The sequence below is a fragment of the Bison bison genome, unplaced genomic scaffold (genome assembly GCF_000754665.1).
Source record: "Bison bison bison isolate TAMUID 2011002044 unplaced genomic scaffold, Bison_UMD1.0 scf7180017864460, whole genome shotgun sequence".
NCBI lineage: Eukaryota > Metazoa > Chordata > Mammalia > Artiodactyla > Bovidae > Bison > Bison bison.
The window spans coordinates 4913319-4930162 of record NW_011495022.1 but is presented as its reverse complement, the minus strand read 5'-3'; the positions used below and the strand labels follow the sequence as shown (position 1 = coordinate 4930162).

The window sequence follows — 16844 nt, the reverse complement described above, 5'->3', positions numbered from 1 at the left end:
GAGTCAAAAAATCTAAAAGGAGGTGGTAAAATTATTGCTATTTACAAATAATAAGATTGCATACTTGTAAACTCTCAAAGAATCAACTAAAATATTTATTAGAAACTGTTCACCTGAAACTATCACAATATTGTTAGTAGGCTACACCCTAATATAAAATAAAAAGGGTCAAAAAGTAAAATTTTAAAAAGAAACAATAAGACAATTATTATGGTTGAATACAAAACTAGTACAGAAAATCAGTTAAGTTCATATACACAATCAGTTCTAAGATAGTAATACTAAGACATACTAAAATCCCTTAACTCATATTCATTAAATTATTTCTGTTGTTCCTTTCTGAATGAATCTGATGTTATTTGAAAAGTAAGTCAGAATGAATTTCTGTTGAATATTATCAGTGACTTGCACTGTAAATTTATAAAGGTGCTCTAACATGAAAAATTGGAGTTTCAATAAAACAGAACTACACCTTAGATTCAGTAAACATTTTAAATCCTTCATAGTAAGTGTTTTTACTGTACTGAATTTAAAAATGATAAACGTTAAAATGCAGCAGAATGTCTAAAACTCAAACAACATAAACCTTCCTCATTTTTACTGAAGGATTAACATTCCATAAATCTCTGATGATTTTTTAGCAATAATCATATGCAAAGGAGTTTTTACTTATTTGGTCCTTTTTGCCAAATTTAAGTGCTTTCTTTCTAACAACTGCACAAAACCCATCCAATTTATTGAAATGTTTTAAGATGAGACTTAGCAATATATAAAGCTAAAAGTGAAAAAATACAGATCTCAGTATTTATAACTATGTTGACTATTTTGTCAGTTTATTTAATCATCAAAGGGTTTAGCAAGAGTTATTTTCACATTCAAACAAAAATAATTTATATTGGTATAATGAACAAGCTTTATTTTTTTAAGAAAATAATTTTTTTATTAAACAATGTTGAGTAGAATTATTTTTTTAATTAACTAATTGGAGACTAATTACAATATTGTGGTGATTTTTGCCATACATTGACATGAATCAGCCATGGGTGTACATGTATCCCCCCTCCCTCCCCATCCCATCCCTCAGGGTTGTCCCAGTGCCCTGGATTTGAGTGCCCTGCTTCATGCATCGAACTTGAACTGGTCATCTACTTCACATATGGTAACACACATGTTTCAATGCTATTCCCTCAAATCATCCCACCCTCGACTTCTCCCAGAGTCCAAAAGTCTGTTCTTTATATCTGTGTCTCTTTTGCTATCTCATATATCGGGTCATTGTTACCATCTTTCTAAATTCCATACATATATACAAGCTTTATTTTTTTAATTTTATTTTATAATGGAAAGGGAGATATAACTCAATACCATTTTCCCCCAATGAGTTGAAATGTTATCTTTATCATGTATAAAAACCATATGCAATAAAAATTCCTTTGGAGATTTATTTCTGGATTCTTGTGTCTCTCTTCCTTTGGTCTGTGTCTCTATTTAGACCAAACTTTTACTTAATGAAATTTTATAATACATCTGAAGCCTGGTAGACATCTGCTCCTTTTCTAGATTTTTCAAGACATTTTTATTTGCTTACTTTTCCATTAAAAATTATGGAATAAGTGTACCAAGATTTTTAGTATTTTTATTGTGATTACACATTTTTAGATTAATTTAGGGAGAACCAATCTCATTACAATACTGAATCTCCCTATCCAAGAATAGGATTTGTCTCTTAATTATGTCTCAGTACATAATTCTTTAAATACAAAATTTTATCAAGTGAATATATATGTTTTAATAGCTATCAATATTATAAAAGGGATGCCTGCAAAATTATTTTCTTACCTACAAAAACTAAGTAGTCTCCTTGAGTAAATATCAAGAGGTGTTCAGATACCTTCTTCTTTACAACTATAGTTGATGAGAGATACTTTATTATATTGACTATGCCAAAGCCTTTGACTGTGTGGATCATAACAAACTGTGGAAAATTCTTAAAGAGATGGGAATACCGGACCACCTGACCTGCCCTCTGAGAAATCTGTATGCAGGTCAAGAAGCAATAGTTAGAGCTGGATATGGAACAGACTGGTTCCAAATCGGGAAAGGAGTACATCAATGCTATATATGGTCACCCTGCTTATTTAACTTCTATGCAGAGTACATCATGAGAAATGCTGGACTGGATGAAGCACAAGCTGGAATAAAGACCGCCGGGAGAAATATCAATAACCTCAGATATGCAGATGACACCACCCTTATGGCAGAAAGCAAAGAAGAACTAAAGAGCCTCTTGATGAAAGTGAAACAGGAGAGTGAAAAAGTTGGCTTAAAACTCAACATTCAGAAAACTAAGATCATGGCATCTGGTCCCATCACTTCATGGGAAATAGATGGGGAAACAATGGAAACACTGACAGACTTTATTTCTGCGGGCTCCAAAATCACTGCAGATGGTGACTACAGCCATGAAATTAAAGAGACGCTTGCTCCTTGGAAGAAAAGCTATGGCCAACCTAGACAGCATATTAAAAAGCAGAGACATTACTTTACCAACAAAGGTCTGTCTAGTCAAAGCTATGGTTTTTCCAGTAGTCATATATGGATGTAAGAGTTGGACTATAATGAAAGCTGAGTGCCGAAGAATTGATGCTTTTGAACTGTGGTGTTGGAGAAAACTTGAGAGTCCCTTTCACTGCAAGGAGATCCAACCAGTCCATCCTAAAGGAAATCAGTCCTGAATATTCATTGGAAAGACTGATGCTGCAGCTGAAACTCCAATACTTTGGCCACCTGATGTGAAGAACTGATTCATTGGAAAAGACCCTGATGCTGGGAAAGATTGAGGGCAGGAGGAGAAGGGGACAAAAGAGGATGAGATGGCTGGATGGCATCACCAACTCAATGGACATGAGTTTCAGTAAGCTCTGGGAGTTTGTGATAGACAGGGAGGCCTGGTGTACTGCAGTCCATGGGGTCGCAAATAGTCACGACTGAGCGACTGAACTGAACTGAACTTTATTATACTCGATACTTTATTATTAGAGTTCATGAAACAAACTTTTAACTTTCCTCAAAAGGCTACAAATTATGTCTGTTAGCTATCTAGATGGATTGAGGAAATATATATCACAAGCTGTTGGGAGAAGATAAAGTGGGAAAGAGGCATAAAAATTGTATCAGTATAAGATCAAAGCTCTATCCTCAAACAGCTTTCAAGCAGAAAACTAAGAAAACATAGCAAACAGCACAAAACCACCTTCCTCAGTTACTTTGCTTAAATTCTCCCCTTCATAAATTCATTTTAAGAGGAAAACACACATACAGGGAAAGAAAACATGGTTAAATCCTATGGGGAAGTCAACATTTTATGCTAATTGGTCTCTGAAATGATCTTTTGAATGGAATTTCTAGAAAGGTTTAACTAGTAAGAATAAGGTATCCAGAAATAAAAATTTATAAGGTTGCTCAAAGAGTTAGTTAAGGATAGAGATGAACTTTACGGTTGTTCACTCAAAAAATGAGCCAGCTCCCAAGGTAATGCATGTATCAGCCAGCAAAATGTAGAAATATAAAAATTTAACTGTAACCCAAACCTTCCCTCACTATGGAGCACGCAGTCTTAATAATTCCTATGAAATCAGTTCACCTTAATTTCAGTTTTAGTAACAGTTAAAGAGATCAGAGAAATATAAATATATTATCATATCTGAAAAGCAGAAAAACAATAGATTGGAATCTCACCAAGTCCCTCCATATTACATCCTAAAAAGAAGACATAATAAAATATTCTATAATAAAAGATAATTGGGGAATAGTTATGATTAGGCAATATATGCTCAGTCCAAAATCTATAACTTCTCTGCCAGTAAAAGCATTTGGGAAACTTGGAATGCAGAGGCAGCAGTCACTTCTTGTAGTTATTAGGTAGATGTCTAAACTTTACAATCAATGTAGACAGTGATGAGAGTGAAGCAATGCATTTTATTGCTTCTTCTGCCTCCATTTCTTTAAGCAAAACCTGGTTAAGACCTCAAAAAAAAAGTTTCCAAAGGAAAAAAACCTCAAAAAAAAAAAAAAAGAAGTTTCCAAAGAAAAAAAGTCCAGGGGTAAGCTTGGGCAACAGCTCACATTACACTCAAAAGAAAATGTCCTGTGGTGAGTCTTCTTTCTATTTACCACATTCACTCTCAGGTTGCTGTATTTTATTTCATGCTTTTTTGACTGTCATCAATCAGAAGGACAGTTCTATTCTTTGTTGGATAACTGGGCTATGCTTCCAAAAGTGACGAGCACACTGAAATAGAAACTGCAGCAGAGAACCAGGTCACAGATGTGAATGAGAGAGTGAGAAATAGCTCTGAAGTGTAACATGCCAAGAAATACTAGATGTAGCTGATGCAGAACAAGCAAAAGGACACAGTAAGGATAACAAAGTTCCATACTCAAAGAGTGGAAAGATCAAACGGAAGAAATAACAAACATTTTTAAAGAAACTAAGTATTTTTTACTTTTAAAAACAGTGTATGATTTATTTGGGGAAAAAAAAAAAAGTCTTCTGAGTCAAAATAGCTGATGACAATCTATGGATAGGCACTGAAATTAACACAGTAGAGTTCCCTGCCAGGCGTTCTTTTACAACTAGATAAAAAATCTTTTATAAGCAGAAAATCAATTTTTATATGGAAATGGATGTCAAGTGAAGTTTAAGTATATAAAGACACTTAAATCAACTAATATTTCCACTTACTCACTTTCTAAATTTTTCTCTCTTCATTTAAAGGGAAAAAAATAGGAAGGAAACAAGGGAAAGAAGCTCAGCATTACGAAATCTGTGACTACATGTGGGGTTAAGAAGCATTCCAATAGATTTCAAAAGAGAAGAAAAAACTTTTAAATGGCAGAAACAATTATTTTGTAATATGCATGCACTCGATTTTTGGCTCTTTAACCTACACACAAAGTTAAAATTGTATCAGCTCCAGGAGTTCCTAAAGACTAAACCAAACATGTTTACTATAGAAGTCCCAAAGAAAAAGATCCTACCCACCAAATGTCAAAGCAAAAAACTTGTTATCACCCTGATTCCTCCTTTTCCCTTACCTTCCATTTCTTCCCATCAAGTTGTCTCAGTTTCACTTCCAAAATATTTCCAAATCATTGTTCATCTCTACTGTCACTGGGAAGTCCAATCCACCTTCATTTTTAAATTAAACTTCTATAACAGCCTCTGAGCTGATCTCCTGGTTTCTACTCTTGTCCTCCTCTTACTCCATCTCCCTACGACAGCACATATGATCTTAACTTAGATATCATCATGCCATTTTCTACTAAAACCTTTACACATTTACCATTTCACCCAAAATGAAATTCAGACTCCTCTCTGTGATCTCCATGACCTAGACTGTGCAAGCTCACCTTGTATTGCTCTTCCTCTCCATTGCTCATCCTCTCCTCACACATTCCAGATATACCTATGTTTTTGATTCTCGCCTAAGTAATACTCTGTCATACTTCACAGCCTGTGCATTTTCTTTTGGAAAGATCTTCTTGGAATTGTGTTTTTAATTTGAAAAATACATTGATATTAAAAATTCAAATAACACCAAAAAAGCAAATGGAAAGAAATGACTACTTAAAATTCCAAAGCCTAGAGAAAATTACCATTATTATTTTGAGGATAATCCTTTCCTATATCTCTCTGTGGGTATACATGCTATTCTACATTGTATATATAAATAATCTTCCATATACTCCAACTGTTTCCATACTGGTTCTCTCTCATACTTTAGTTCTCACTTCAAATACCAGGTCCTCAAAAGAGGCCTTCTGGACCATCCTGAAGTATCCTACTCCTCTCTATCACATCACCTGTTTATTTCCCTCATTGCACTTATCTTTCTCTAAATTAACTTTGTTTGTTTACTTGTCTCTCATTTTTTGTCTGTCCAACCCCAACAGAATGCAAGCTCCATGACGACAAAGATCTTATTGCTGGGGGCTAGCTCCAAACCTAATACACTGCAGGTACTCAATATTTACTGAATAGACAAATGATGGCTTTGACTAATATTTATATACTTCCAAATCCTAAATTTGTACCTTCTATTCAAATTTCTCTCCTGAACTTCATAGTCATACTTAACCATCCTACTTGGCAGCTCTATCTGGATAGAACACAAGTATTTCCGTCTCAGTGGGTCAACTACCTGCTCGCTCTCATGTTGTTGCTTATTCAGATGAATGACACTACCATCAGCCAAATTTCCCAAGCTATGAACTTCAATTTTATCCTTGATGCAATTCACCCCCCCAACCCCATATCCAACCAATCACGAAGAACCTCTCCATATTACCTCAATTCTACCTCCTAAATCTCTTCAACCCATCCACTTCATTCAGACCATCTGTTCCTCTTCAATGCTGCTACCACCATTCAAGTGCAAATTACCACTATGTCTCTCTCGGACAGCTACAATAACCTTTTATCTTGCTGCTCCAGATTCATTCTTCAGTTTAGTTCAGTTCAGTGGCTCAGTCGTGTCCGACTCTTTGCGACCCCATGAATCGCAGCACGCAAGGACTCCCTGTCCATCACCAACTCCCAGAGTTCACTCAAACTCATGTCCATTGAGTCGGTGATACCATCCAGCCATCTTATCCTCTGGCGTCCCATTTTCCTCCTGCCCCCAATCCCTTCCAGCATCACAGTCTTTTCCAATGAGTCAACTCTTTGCATGAGGTGGCCAAAGTACTGGAGTTTCAGCTTTAGCATCATTCCTTCCTTCTTACTCCCTTCTAATTTACTCTCCATGCTGTAGCCTCAGTGGTATTTTCAAGATAGCAATACAATCATGTCATACTTCTTAAAAGTCTTCAGTGGCTGCCCACTATTCTTAGATTAAAAGCTAAAATCCTTATCATGGACTATAAGGCCCACAAGAAATATCCTTCGCCTAACTATCCAGATTTTTCTCCATAATCCAGTCTTCGGCTTTCTTTCACTTCTTTAAACCTACATGCTCTATCTTCCCTTGGCGTCTTCACACATGCCATTCCTTCTGCCTACTACACTACCTACCATATCACACAACCCTTGCTACACATATTCAACCTTCAGATCTCAAATTCAAACATCACTTCCTCAGGAAGGCTATGGTAGGCAGAATTCCAAGATACCCACCCTCTCTCTCCAACATTTCCATTCTCTGGTTATACAAACAGTTATCTAGGTACTGCTATGAAGGGGCAGACCACCTGACCTGCCTCTTGAGAAATCTGTATGCAGGTCAGGAAGCAACAGTTAGAACTGGACATGGAACAACAGACTGGTTCCAAATAGGAAAAGGAGTACGTCAAGGCTGTATATTGTCATCCTGCTTATTTAACTTCTATGCAGAGTACATCATGAGAAACGCTGGACTGGAAGAAGCACAAGCTGGAATCAAGATTGCCGGGAGAAATATCAATAACCTCAGATATGCAGATGACATCACCCTTATGGCAGAAAGTGAAGAGGAACTAAAAAGCCTCTTGATGAAAGTGAAAGAGGAGAGTGAAAAAGTTGGCTTAAAGCTCAACATTCAGAAAATGAAGAGCATGGCATCCGGTCCCATCACTTCATGGGAAATAGATGGGGAAACAGTGGAAACAGTGTCAGACTTTATTTTGGGGGGCTCCCAAATCACTGCAGATGGTGACTGCAGCCATGAAATTAAAAGACGCTTACTCTTTGGAAGGAAAGTTATGACCAACCTAGATAGCATATTCAAAAGCAGAGACATTACTTTGCCAACAAAGGTCCATCTAGTCAAGGCTACGGTTTTTCCAGTGGTCATGTATGGATGTGACAGTTGGACTGTGAAGAAGGCTGAGCGCCGAAGAATTGATGCTTTTGAACTGTGGTGTTGGAGAAGACTCTTGAGAGTCCCTTGGACTGCAAGGAGATCCAACCAGTCCATTCTGAAGGAGATCAGCCCTGGGATTTCTTTGGAAGGAATGATGCTAAAGCTGAAACTCCAGTACTTTGGCCACTTCACGCGAACAGTTGACTCATTGGAAAAGACTCTGATGCTGGGAGGGATTGGGGGCAGGAGGAGAAGGGGATGACAGAGGATGAGATGGCTGGATGGCATCACTGACTCAGTGGACGTGAGTCTGAGTGAACTCTGGGAGTTGGTGATGGACAGGGAGGCCTGGCGTGCTGTGATTCATGGGGTCGCAAAGAGTCGGACATGACTGAGCAACTGAACTGGACTGAGCTGAACTGAACTGAACTGATGAAGGGGCTTTGCAGATATAATTATTACTCAATTGATTTTAAGATAGGAAGATTAACGTGGATTATCCTGGTGGATCTAATATAACCAGCTAAGCCATTAAGCAGAAGTTTCTCCCAATCAAGGGCAAAATAGGAAATCAGAGGCAGAGAGAGCAGAAGTCAGGCAACACCTCGTTTGGGCCTAGAAGCAGATTCTTCCCACCAGAGACTCCAGGCCAGCTGATAACTGATTTAAACCTGTAAGACCCTAAGCAAAAAGTCCAAACTACCTGGACTTCTGACTTACTTCTGTGATATAATAAATGGTATTACTTTAAATCACTAAATTTGTGGCAGCAGTAATAAAGAAAACAAAGGACTGACCCCCACCTCCACCTCTCTGACCCCCACCTCCACTCCAGACTGTGTTAGGGATCCTGTCAAATGCTCCCAGACCATTTGACACTCTCATAATACTCATTATACTTAAGTTAATGTATGCAGTCTAAGATCTATGGACAAAGGTGTAGTGTTTTTGTGTACCATACACCACAATAATCCAACATCTACACAATTGGTACCTATAAACATTTGCTGACTGAACAAATTTTTCACTCAACTTTCTGTCAAAATTTTCAATCATGACTCATCTCCTGTAAAGTACTATATTACAAAATATTTCTATAATAAGAGTCAATTGCTTTATAGCAGTTACTAAAAAGAGGGGAACAGCAGGAGAATGGAATACATTCAGAATCACTGGAGCAATTGTTCTTTTTGTTTTATAAGCATTCCCTCACTTACCATTACCCACAATCAGAAATGCCCACTCCATGCCCAATACTCTTAGGACGCATGACCATCTATTAGAGAATCACAAAAAGATTACCATATAGAACCATTATTACAAATGTCACTGGGTCATATTCCTCAAGTACACTGGACTGTAAATAAAAGTTTAGAACAACTGTTCTACTTTTTTAAAGAAACAGTTTTCAAACTGCAAAAAAAAGGAAATTTATTCAATCTGCAACAGTACTATATTTCATAATAAAAAGAAACTGACTATATTAAAACTATCTAGTCAGAAAGAAGAAAAGTCAACAAAAAGAATATTTTACTTACATTAACGGGAAAGCAAAAAATGGGAGTGTCATGGCAAGTCTTGCTGTAAGTTCATCCGGAAGATACCATAAGTATACAATTAAACATGTAAATAGATAGAGGACTGAAGAGTACAGAATTAATCTTCCAACCCATAATTTTTGTAATCTCTGATTTTTTTCCCTAAATTCTTCCAATGCTTGAATTTCCTGTGAAGAGAAAAATTCATAAAGAAAGTAAACTGTTTAAAAAAAATTTAACATGATAGAGAAGTTACAGAGAAACAACCCTTAAAATTCAATGAAATATAATACCTTGATATTTGAAACAGAACATAATATGAAAAGACAATTAAAAATGAAGTTTAAAATATATTAAAATGCCTATAATGATTTGACAAATCTTTTTATGGAAGATATTTAAAAATAATATTTGATAACCTATCAAACTAGCAAAGCTCAAGAGGTATAAAATTGGCATCAATATTCAGTATTTGTTAAAACAAACAAGTAGTAACTCTCTTTGTATAAGGCCAAACAAAAAGTGACTATAAAAAGGATTAATAAAAATTGAAACAGTGATCCATACTAGATTCCCTCAATCTATTCATCATTCTCAATATTCCCAAGGAATAAGTATTTTTTATGATAGAAACTGTAAAAAGCTGTGAAGTTTGCAAGCTGATATAAATAGTTTCAGACTATTTTATAATCTACTTATCTATGATGGTGTAACATTGATTTACACTATTACTTGACACAGAGTTCTTAAGTCACTGATAAGACTTTGGACTTTACCATGAACGTTCTCAGGCTTACTGTGTATCACCTCTAAATTCCCATACCAGATCTAGTCTCCAAAGTAATATATACTAAAATAATATTTAGATAACACCCCAGAGCCAAAGAACATACCTTATCTATATTTTCCAGAACCTCTACAGTTGAAGGTTTCGTCTGTTATATAAACAGAAATAGGAGACAGCATTAAAGCTTGTTATCACTAACTTGGAAACACTTTGACTTTTTTAATCATAAAAGAACATTTTAATCCAAAACTAAGTTTTTTCAATATTATCAAGCAATATGTATTCCTGTTTATTTACAAATGAGATTTAGATTTAAATAAAAATTATAAGTATAAACAAAGTTACACAAGACTAAAGAAATAAGATGCTCCTATTTAACTTATTTTTAGGCCCAAAAGTACTTTCAACTCTGTAGCTCAATTTTTACTCTCGTTAACCCCAATCAAACATACTTAGAAATTATTGAGAGATAATTCGTTTAAATTTTCCTTTAAGGGAAATTTTCTTAGATATGATTATTCAAAAGAATTATATTATTATTTAAATTATTAATTCTAAATAATTATATTAATTATAACTATAAATTCTATTTAAAAATTCAAAACTAAAGATGTTCTGATCTACTATTGCTATAAGTTCACTTAGGATGCTGGGGGTCAAAAATCAATAAGCTACCTTCATTCTGAATTCCTAAAGTACTTTTCTGAAGATCAGATTTTTAAAGGGCATCTAAGAATACTTCATTACAACAGAGCTTGTTTTTCAGAGACATTTTTTATATCACCTAAAATAAAAATCAGCCAAAATGGCTCACATAACACTTGAAAAAATAATTACTAATTACATACTCAACCATCTAACAGGGTAATGATAATCAATTCATTGCAGCACCCACAGGAATTGTTAATATTAGATTAAACCATATGAAATTGCTGTTTATGGAGTCAGAACTGTTGAAGACTGGTAATTTCATATGGTTCAACCTAACAAGAAAGATAAAGGAACAACAGATAAATTCAATTATCAGATTTTAAAGGGGGGCGGGGTGGACAGTATCAATAAAACGTCAATCCAAAGCAAAGCAGTTCCAGCAATAGTTCAAAAACTAAACTGTATATCAAGTACTGCTAGATTCCGTTACTACGGTAAAAAGGAGTAAAAAAAATAAGCAGTTTGTCCTAGACTACATTACCTTCCCTTATTTTAAAGAAGAGCATTTACCAATATATTTTATAACCCTAAATTTAAAGACTTAGCCAATAAAATAAAACTCTATTTTTAATTGTGTTTAACCTAGTAATTCCTAAAAGTACATCTAGTATCACTTCAGTAAATATTTGTGATAAGCTTTAAGCAAAAAGATACAACCTATAAAAACATTAAGTACTGCATAGAATAATTTCAACTATCTTTCAAGTAAGACTGAAATTTAGGTGCTATGAAAACAATAAAAGATAATCATTTGTACATGAAGGTATAAAGAGAGAAATAAAAATAATTCGTAAGTCAAAGTGAAATAATCCTGTTAAACAGAGACATGAGACACCTATAAAGCAAGTATAACCATTAAAGTCCAAATAAAAAACAAATTCACAAGAAGGAAAAAAAAAATTAAATAGAGTTAGGGATAATATTAAACTACTACTCAAGTTTACACCACAAAGATCTTTACAAATAACTTGATGGGACACTTTTACATTAGACTAGGAACTGTTGTAAAGAAAACTAACTTACCCTCCATCGAGAAAATAATCCACCCATTTTTCATTTGTAAAAACTGGGCACAATAATAAATATCATCAGTTGTCCAAAGGAATTCACAGCTAGAAATAAAGAAATTATTTTTAAAGTTTAAGTTAAATATACAGCATACTCACTATAAAATTTAAATGTTGCAATACTATAAAATAAATAAAATACTATAAAATATTAATTTCCTTGGATTTCACTTATGTGAGATTTTAATTCAGATAGACTTGCAGATAGTCCACCTTTTAAAAAATCTTTCTTTCAAGGCAGAACATATTTAAAAGTGAAAATAATGCTGGAAGGACTTTTTAAGTAGCAAGGCATTTTAAAAGTGTATATTTATACCACTTTGCAATTTTCTGTTCCTTAAAGTAGGTCCTCTATGTTGTTCTTACAAGAAAAGTTCTGCTATACTTTTATTCTACATTCTTAAATACAGCCATATCTATCATTTAGCTGTCTCCCAACTAAACTAGTTATTTGGAGTTAGGGGTGCTCTACAATGTTCAGAAATAACATCACTTTACAATAATAGAAAGTCAACTGGATTCTGAGTAAGAAAATAAGGGTTACAAGGCTACCTGTGACAATGAGCATATCATTTAATGTTTCTGAGCCATAATTTTCTTTTCTGTACATTAAAGTTAATAGTAGTATCACTTTTCACAGGATAATCTTCATTACTACCATTTTACAGATAAGAAAATTAAGTAGAAAGAAATCAAGTCATTTGTCCAATAACTCAGAAGAAACATTACCCAAAGGAACTCTATCTTCAGACTTCTGATCTGTCCAGAACCAGTCAACACCCAAATAAGCATTTCTCTCTGAAACTCTGTTTGAGTCCCTCAAGTTAGTTAAAGTGTCATGTCAGGCAGTTGTATCTCCTATCCCCATCTTTTGGTTGTTTTTCTATGAGTCTCAAATGTATGCAATTCTCCAGGCAAGAATACTGGAGTAGGTTGCCATTTCCTTCTCCAGAGGATCTTCCCAACCCAGGGATCAAACTGGCATCTCCTGTGTTGCAGGCGGTCTCTTGAATTGCTGGTAGATTATCACTAAGCCACAAGGGAAGCTATATTAAATATTACCATACATTTAAAAAATGTATCAGCAATATTATAACCTAAATCAATTTACCAGTCAATAATTATATAATTTTTAATTCTTTTAAATTCAAATAGTTGAATTATATTTTCAAACTTACATATTTTTACAAGGTTACAGTTATATTCTACCAATATAAAACTGCTTCATTTCCATGCAAAAAAGTTAGGCCATAATTCTTACATTTTTTTAAACCCATAAATGTAATCACAAAATAATGCCAGTACCAAGTAAGTACATACACTCTGAAATACTATTTTTAGGTTGGAATTAGCATAAGGCATGCCTACCTTGAACTTTCTTGGTTACAGAAGTAACAAAAAATCTAATTATAAAACATACAAAGTGACTTTTATGGACAGAAATATCTATCATCTATCCTAAAAATTTCTGCAGTTTATAAATGTAATCAATGCTATAAAGTCACATTTAAGTTGCAATCTAAATATTATTATTAATCTTTCAATAGTAACTCAGTATTCAAATTTCTAAAATGTGGTTGTAGGAAACGCAGGAACTTTAATGAATAAAACTAAAAATTTCTAAGCTAAGACATTAAATAGATCTTAAAACCATATATGCTAAAAATCACCAAGACATGTGACTGGGGAGGGAAGATTCAGATGAACCACTTAACTTGTATACTTTCAAAGTATACATTATCCCACGTATGCATAGTGTATAGGACAGTGATTTGTATACAACTGACCTACACATTCTGGTTTGAAAGAGTGATGTGCCTCCAAGTTTATAGCTACCATAAACTAGATTTTTTAACATTTGAAATTAATGACAATAATATATAAACGCTTAGTACTCAATCTTCTAGCAAGCCATAAAACAAATGTTTTTCATAAATTTTGTCATTTAGATACTATTATCAATCTGTTTTACAAATGAGGAAACTGAGGCTACAGAAGTGAAATAATTTACTAAGTTCCCAAAGACAGTAAGTACTAATAGAAGACCCAGACACAGTATTTTACTTTTGATTTTTTAAAAAGCAACAAGTTAGGGGTAGGGGATTAAGAAGTACAAACTACTATGTATAAAACAAATAAGTTACAAGGATATATTGTACAGCAAGGGAATATAGCCAACATTTTATAACTATAAATCGAGAATAATCTTTAAAAATTGTAAATCACTAAGTTACATACCTGCAATTTATATGATATTGTAAATCATCTATAGTTCAATAAAAAAGGCCAAAAAAATAAACAAGTTATTTCCAATAACTCAAAATCAGAAATAAAATCTTTCTGTAGATTACACTGAATTATTTGTACGTAAAAGCACCTCAGACATTCTCAAACATCTGGTAAACGGGCTTACTGCAGTGGAAAGTTATAAACACAAGATCCAGGATTGGTACAGTGTATCATGTAGCCCAATTCCTTTATTTGATTAAATTTGAATGCTTAAGTCTATACGGAAGAGAAGCTAAATGATGTGGCAAAATCATGTACCTCCAGGTAGGGGCAGAACTGGTACAAGAAGTCTTCAGTACTACTTCTACTTGTTTACTGCATATCACTTTTAAAATACATGTCATATGAAATATATGCATAATACTACAATTAATACCAACTTTCACATCAATTATTTGCTTGAGAATTGTTTTGGTATTAATGAAACATTAACATTACTATGAAACCTTAGGCAAATGAAGTACTTAACCTCTCAGTTACTCATTATCTTCATCTGCAAAACAGTGATAGATAAGAATCCTCTCAAATGTTAAAAAGCATTCTAAAGGATTTACAACAGTGTCTGACACATCCTAATTTCTCAACACAAATTGTTTTTTTACTGCTGTGGGTGTTGCCTTTCTCCAGTCCATCTCTGCTTCCTTTCAACACAGGGAAAATACATGAGAATCAAACTACTAGCATTTTTTTCTGAAGCATAAATCGATTTGCTTGCCCTTGAGTGGACAGATGGTTCAATCTCAACTGGCCTATTCTAAGAACTCTTCTATGAACATGTACAAAGAGTCTCCTTCCACTTTGATATAATGGGACCTGACATGACCATAAGAGCTGGGTGCATCTAATGTGTTTTTCAATAAATAACAATGCCCACCATATTATTCGAATGCTTTCTACTAACTGCTATTCACACTCAGGTTTAGGTGTCAGAATTTAAAATCTTGAGACATGTTATTCTTAAATTTTCAGCTTACTTCAAGTCATATTGAAATAAGGCAATAAAAAAGGTCTGGATTCAAAATATGACTCAACCACACACTAGCTATGCGATCTTGGATAAACTAAACTCTCTAAGCCTCAGTTCAGCATTTGTTTAGCCGTGAAAATACACTTCACATAATTGTTGCATAAGTTAAATGAAATCATACATTATTTGGCACAGTGTTCAACAAATAATGAAGTGTATAATAAACTATAGAACTTATTACTACTATTACCAGAAAACACATGTAGTACAGCAGTACTTCTCATATGGAACACATTTCTTTCTACTTTCTTATAAAGAAACTGTTTCATAATTTTAAAATTGGAAAACAAAATTAGTTTGCATTTTAAACTGAAAGTGTATTGCTCTCGTTTCCTCCAATATAAAAAATAAAGCAAAATACTCTAACAACTCTTCCATTAAAATAACCCTATAGGGCCTTTAACAGCAAAGGAAGTTTAGTTTTATCAAGTTCCAAACTTAAGTAAAAACTATTCAGTCACCATCAATAGAAACCTCTATAACACACTGGACTATTCAACTTGAGATTAAAAGGGTTTGTTCTAGAACTCTAACTTCCAAATATCCTAACTGAAAGGACAATTCTGAAATATCCCAAACCACATTTATTGCTCAAAAATAAAATTACTGAAAAGAAGTACACTTCTAAAAGTGTACTTTTATTATTTAATGATTAAGTTCTAGTCTTCACGGTAAGTCAATAGTCATTCTAAACTAAATACTACTCAAAAAATGACTATTTGATTGGAAAGATTTCTATAACAAATCATACCTGTTGTAAGCCATTTCTTCCTTATATTCTTTCAAGTTAATAATATATGAACACCAAGGTTTTTAACAGTATTGGGCTCATCCCAGTAGATGACAGAAAAACTGAAATTCTAATTGTAAATGCATCACTCGTTTAAAAATGTGTTCAAAATCAACTTGATTCTCCTAAAACTAAACTACGGGGGCTGCTGAGGACAAGAAATTAGCATTCCTTGCCAGTTTGAACATATCCCTGAAACGAAGCTTACTCACAACCACACAAACTGCTGTTGAATTTTGTGTGGTGACAATTTTGTCAACAGTGACACCCAGGCCACAGAGAAAGGAGAAAACAGTCGACAATGGGCACCACAAACCAGAAGCCTACTGGGAAAAACGGAAAATGGAAAATTCAGTGAGTCATAGATTTTACTTAGTACAGCGAGAGCACCATCAGCAAAACTGAGAGCACCAATCCCAACTTTCTCTTAATCCCCATACACAATATTCAGGAATTAAAACTATTGATGCGGTTTAGAGTTGCTCTTCTTCTGCCAGGCCTATGACACCCACGCAATCTCGCCCTTCCCTTCACCCCACCATCTCTCAAATAAGTACAACGGCAGAAGAGAGGCTTCTCTAAGCAGCACATAATCCACGCCCACAAGCCTGGGCCGAGCAGTATGACACTGACAGTTTTCGGTCCCTCCCGATCTCTCCCACTCGCGGCGCCTCTGCACAACTCAGCAAAATATGACAAGGGTAGAACCCACGCAGAGCGATGGCTTACTGTAGGACCTTCTGACCCTTCGCTCGGACAGAGAGGTGGGCCAAAGGGATGGTGCTCCGCTCAAC

The 16844-nt window shown here is 34.5% G+C and overlaps 1 protein-coding gene across 5 annotated transcripts in view; it reads right to left on the bottom strand.

Moving 5' to 3' along the window:
• KIAA1715 (KIAA1715 ortholog) overlaps positions 1–16844 on the bottom strand; it is a 91113-nt gene that overhangs the window by 73816 nt on the left and 453 nt on the right. For all 5 annotated transcript variants that reach the window (XR_827043.1, XM_010859793.1, XM_010859794.1 and 2 more), the window contains exons 2-4: positions 11901–11989; positions 10273–10314; positions 9380–9567 (exon numbers count right to left, since the gene is read on the bottom strand). Coding sequence is in view for 4 of the 5 variants with exons in the window: in XM_010859793.1 (XP_010858095.1) it covers positions 9380–9567; positions 10273–10314; positions 11901–11927 (257 nt within the window). In the remaining variant the exon portion in view is untranslated. The remainder of the gene's footprint in view (positions 1–9379; positions 9568–10272; positions 10315–11900; positions 11990–16844) is intronic.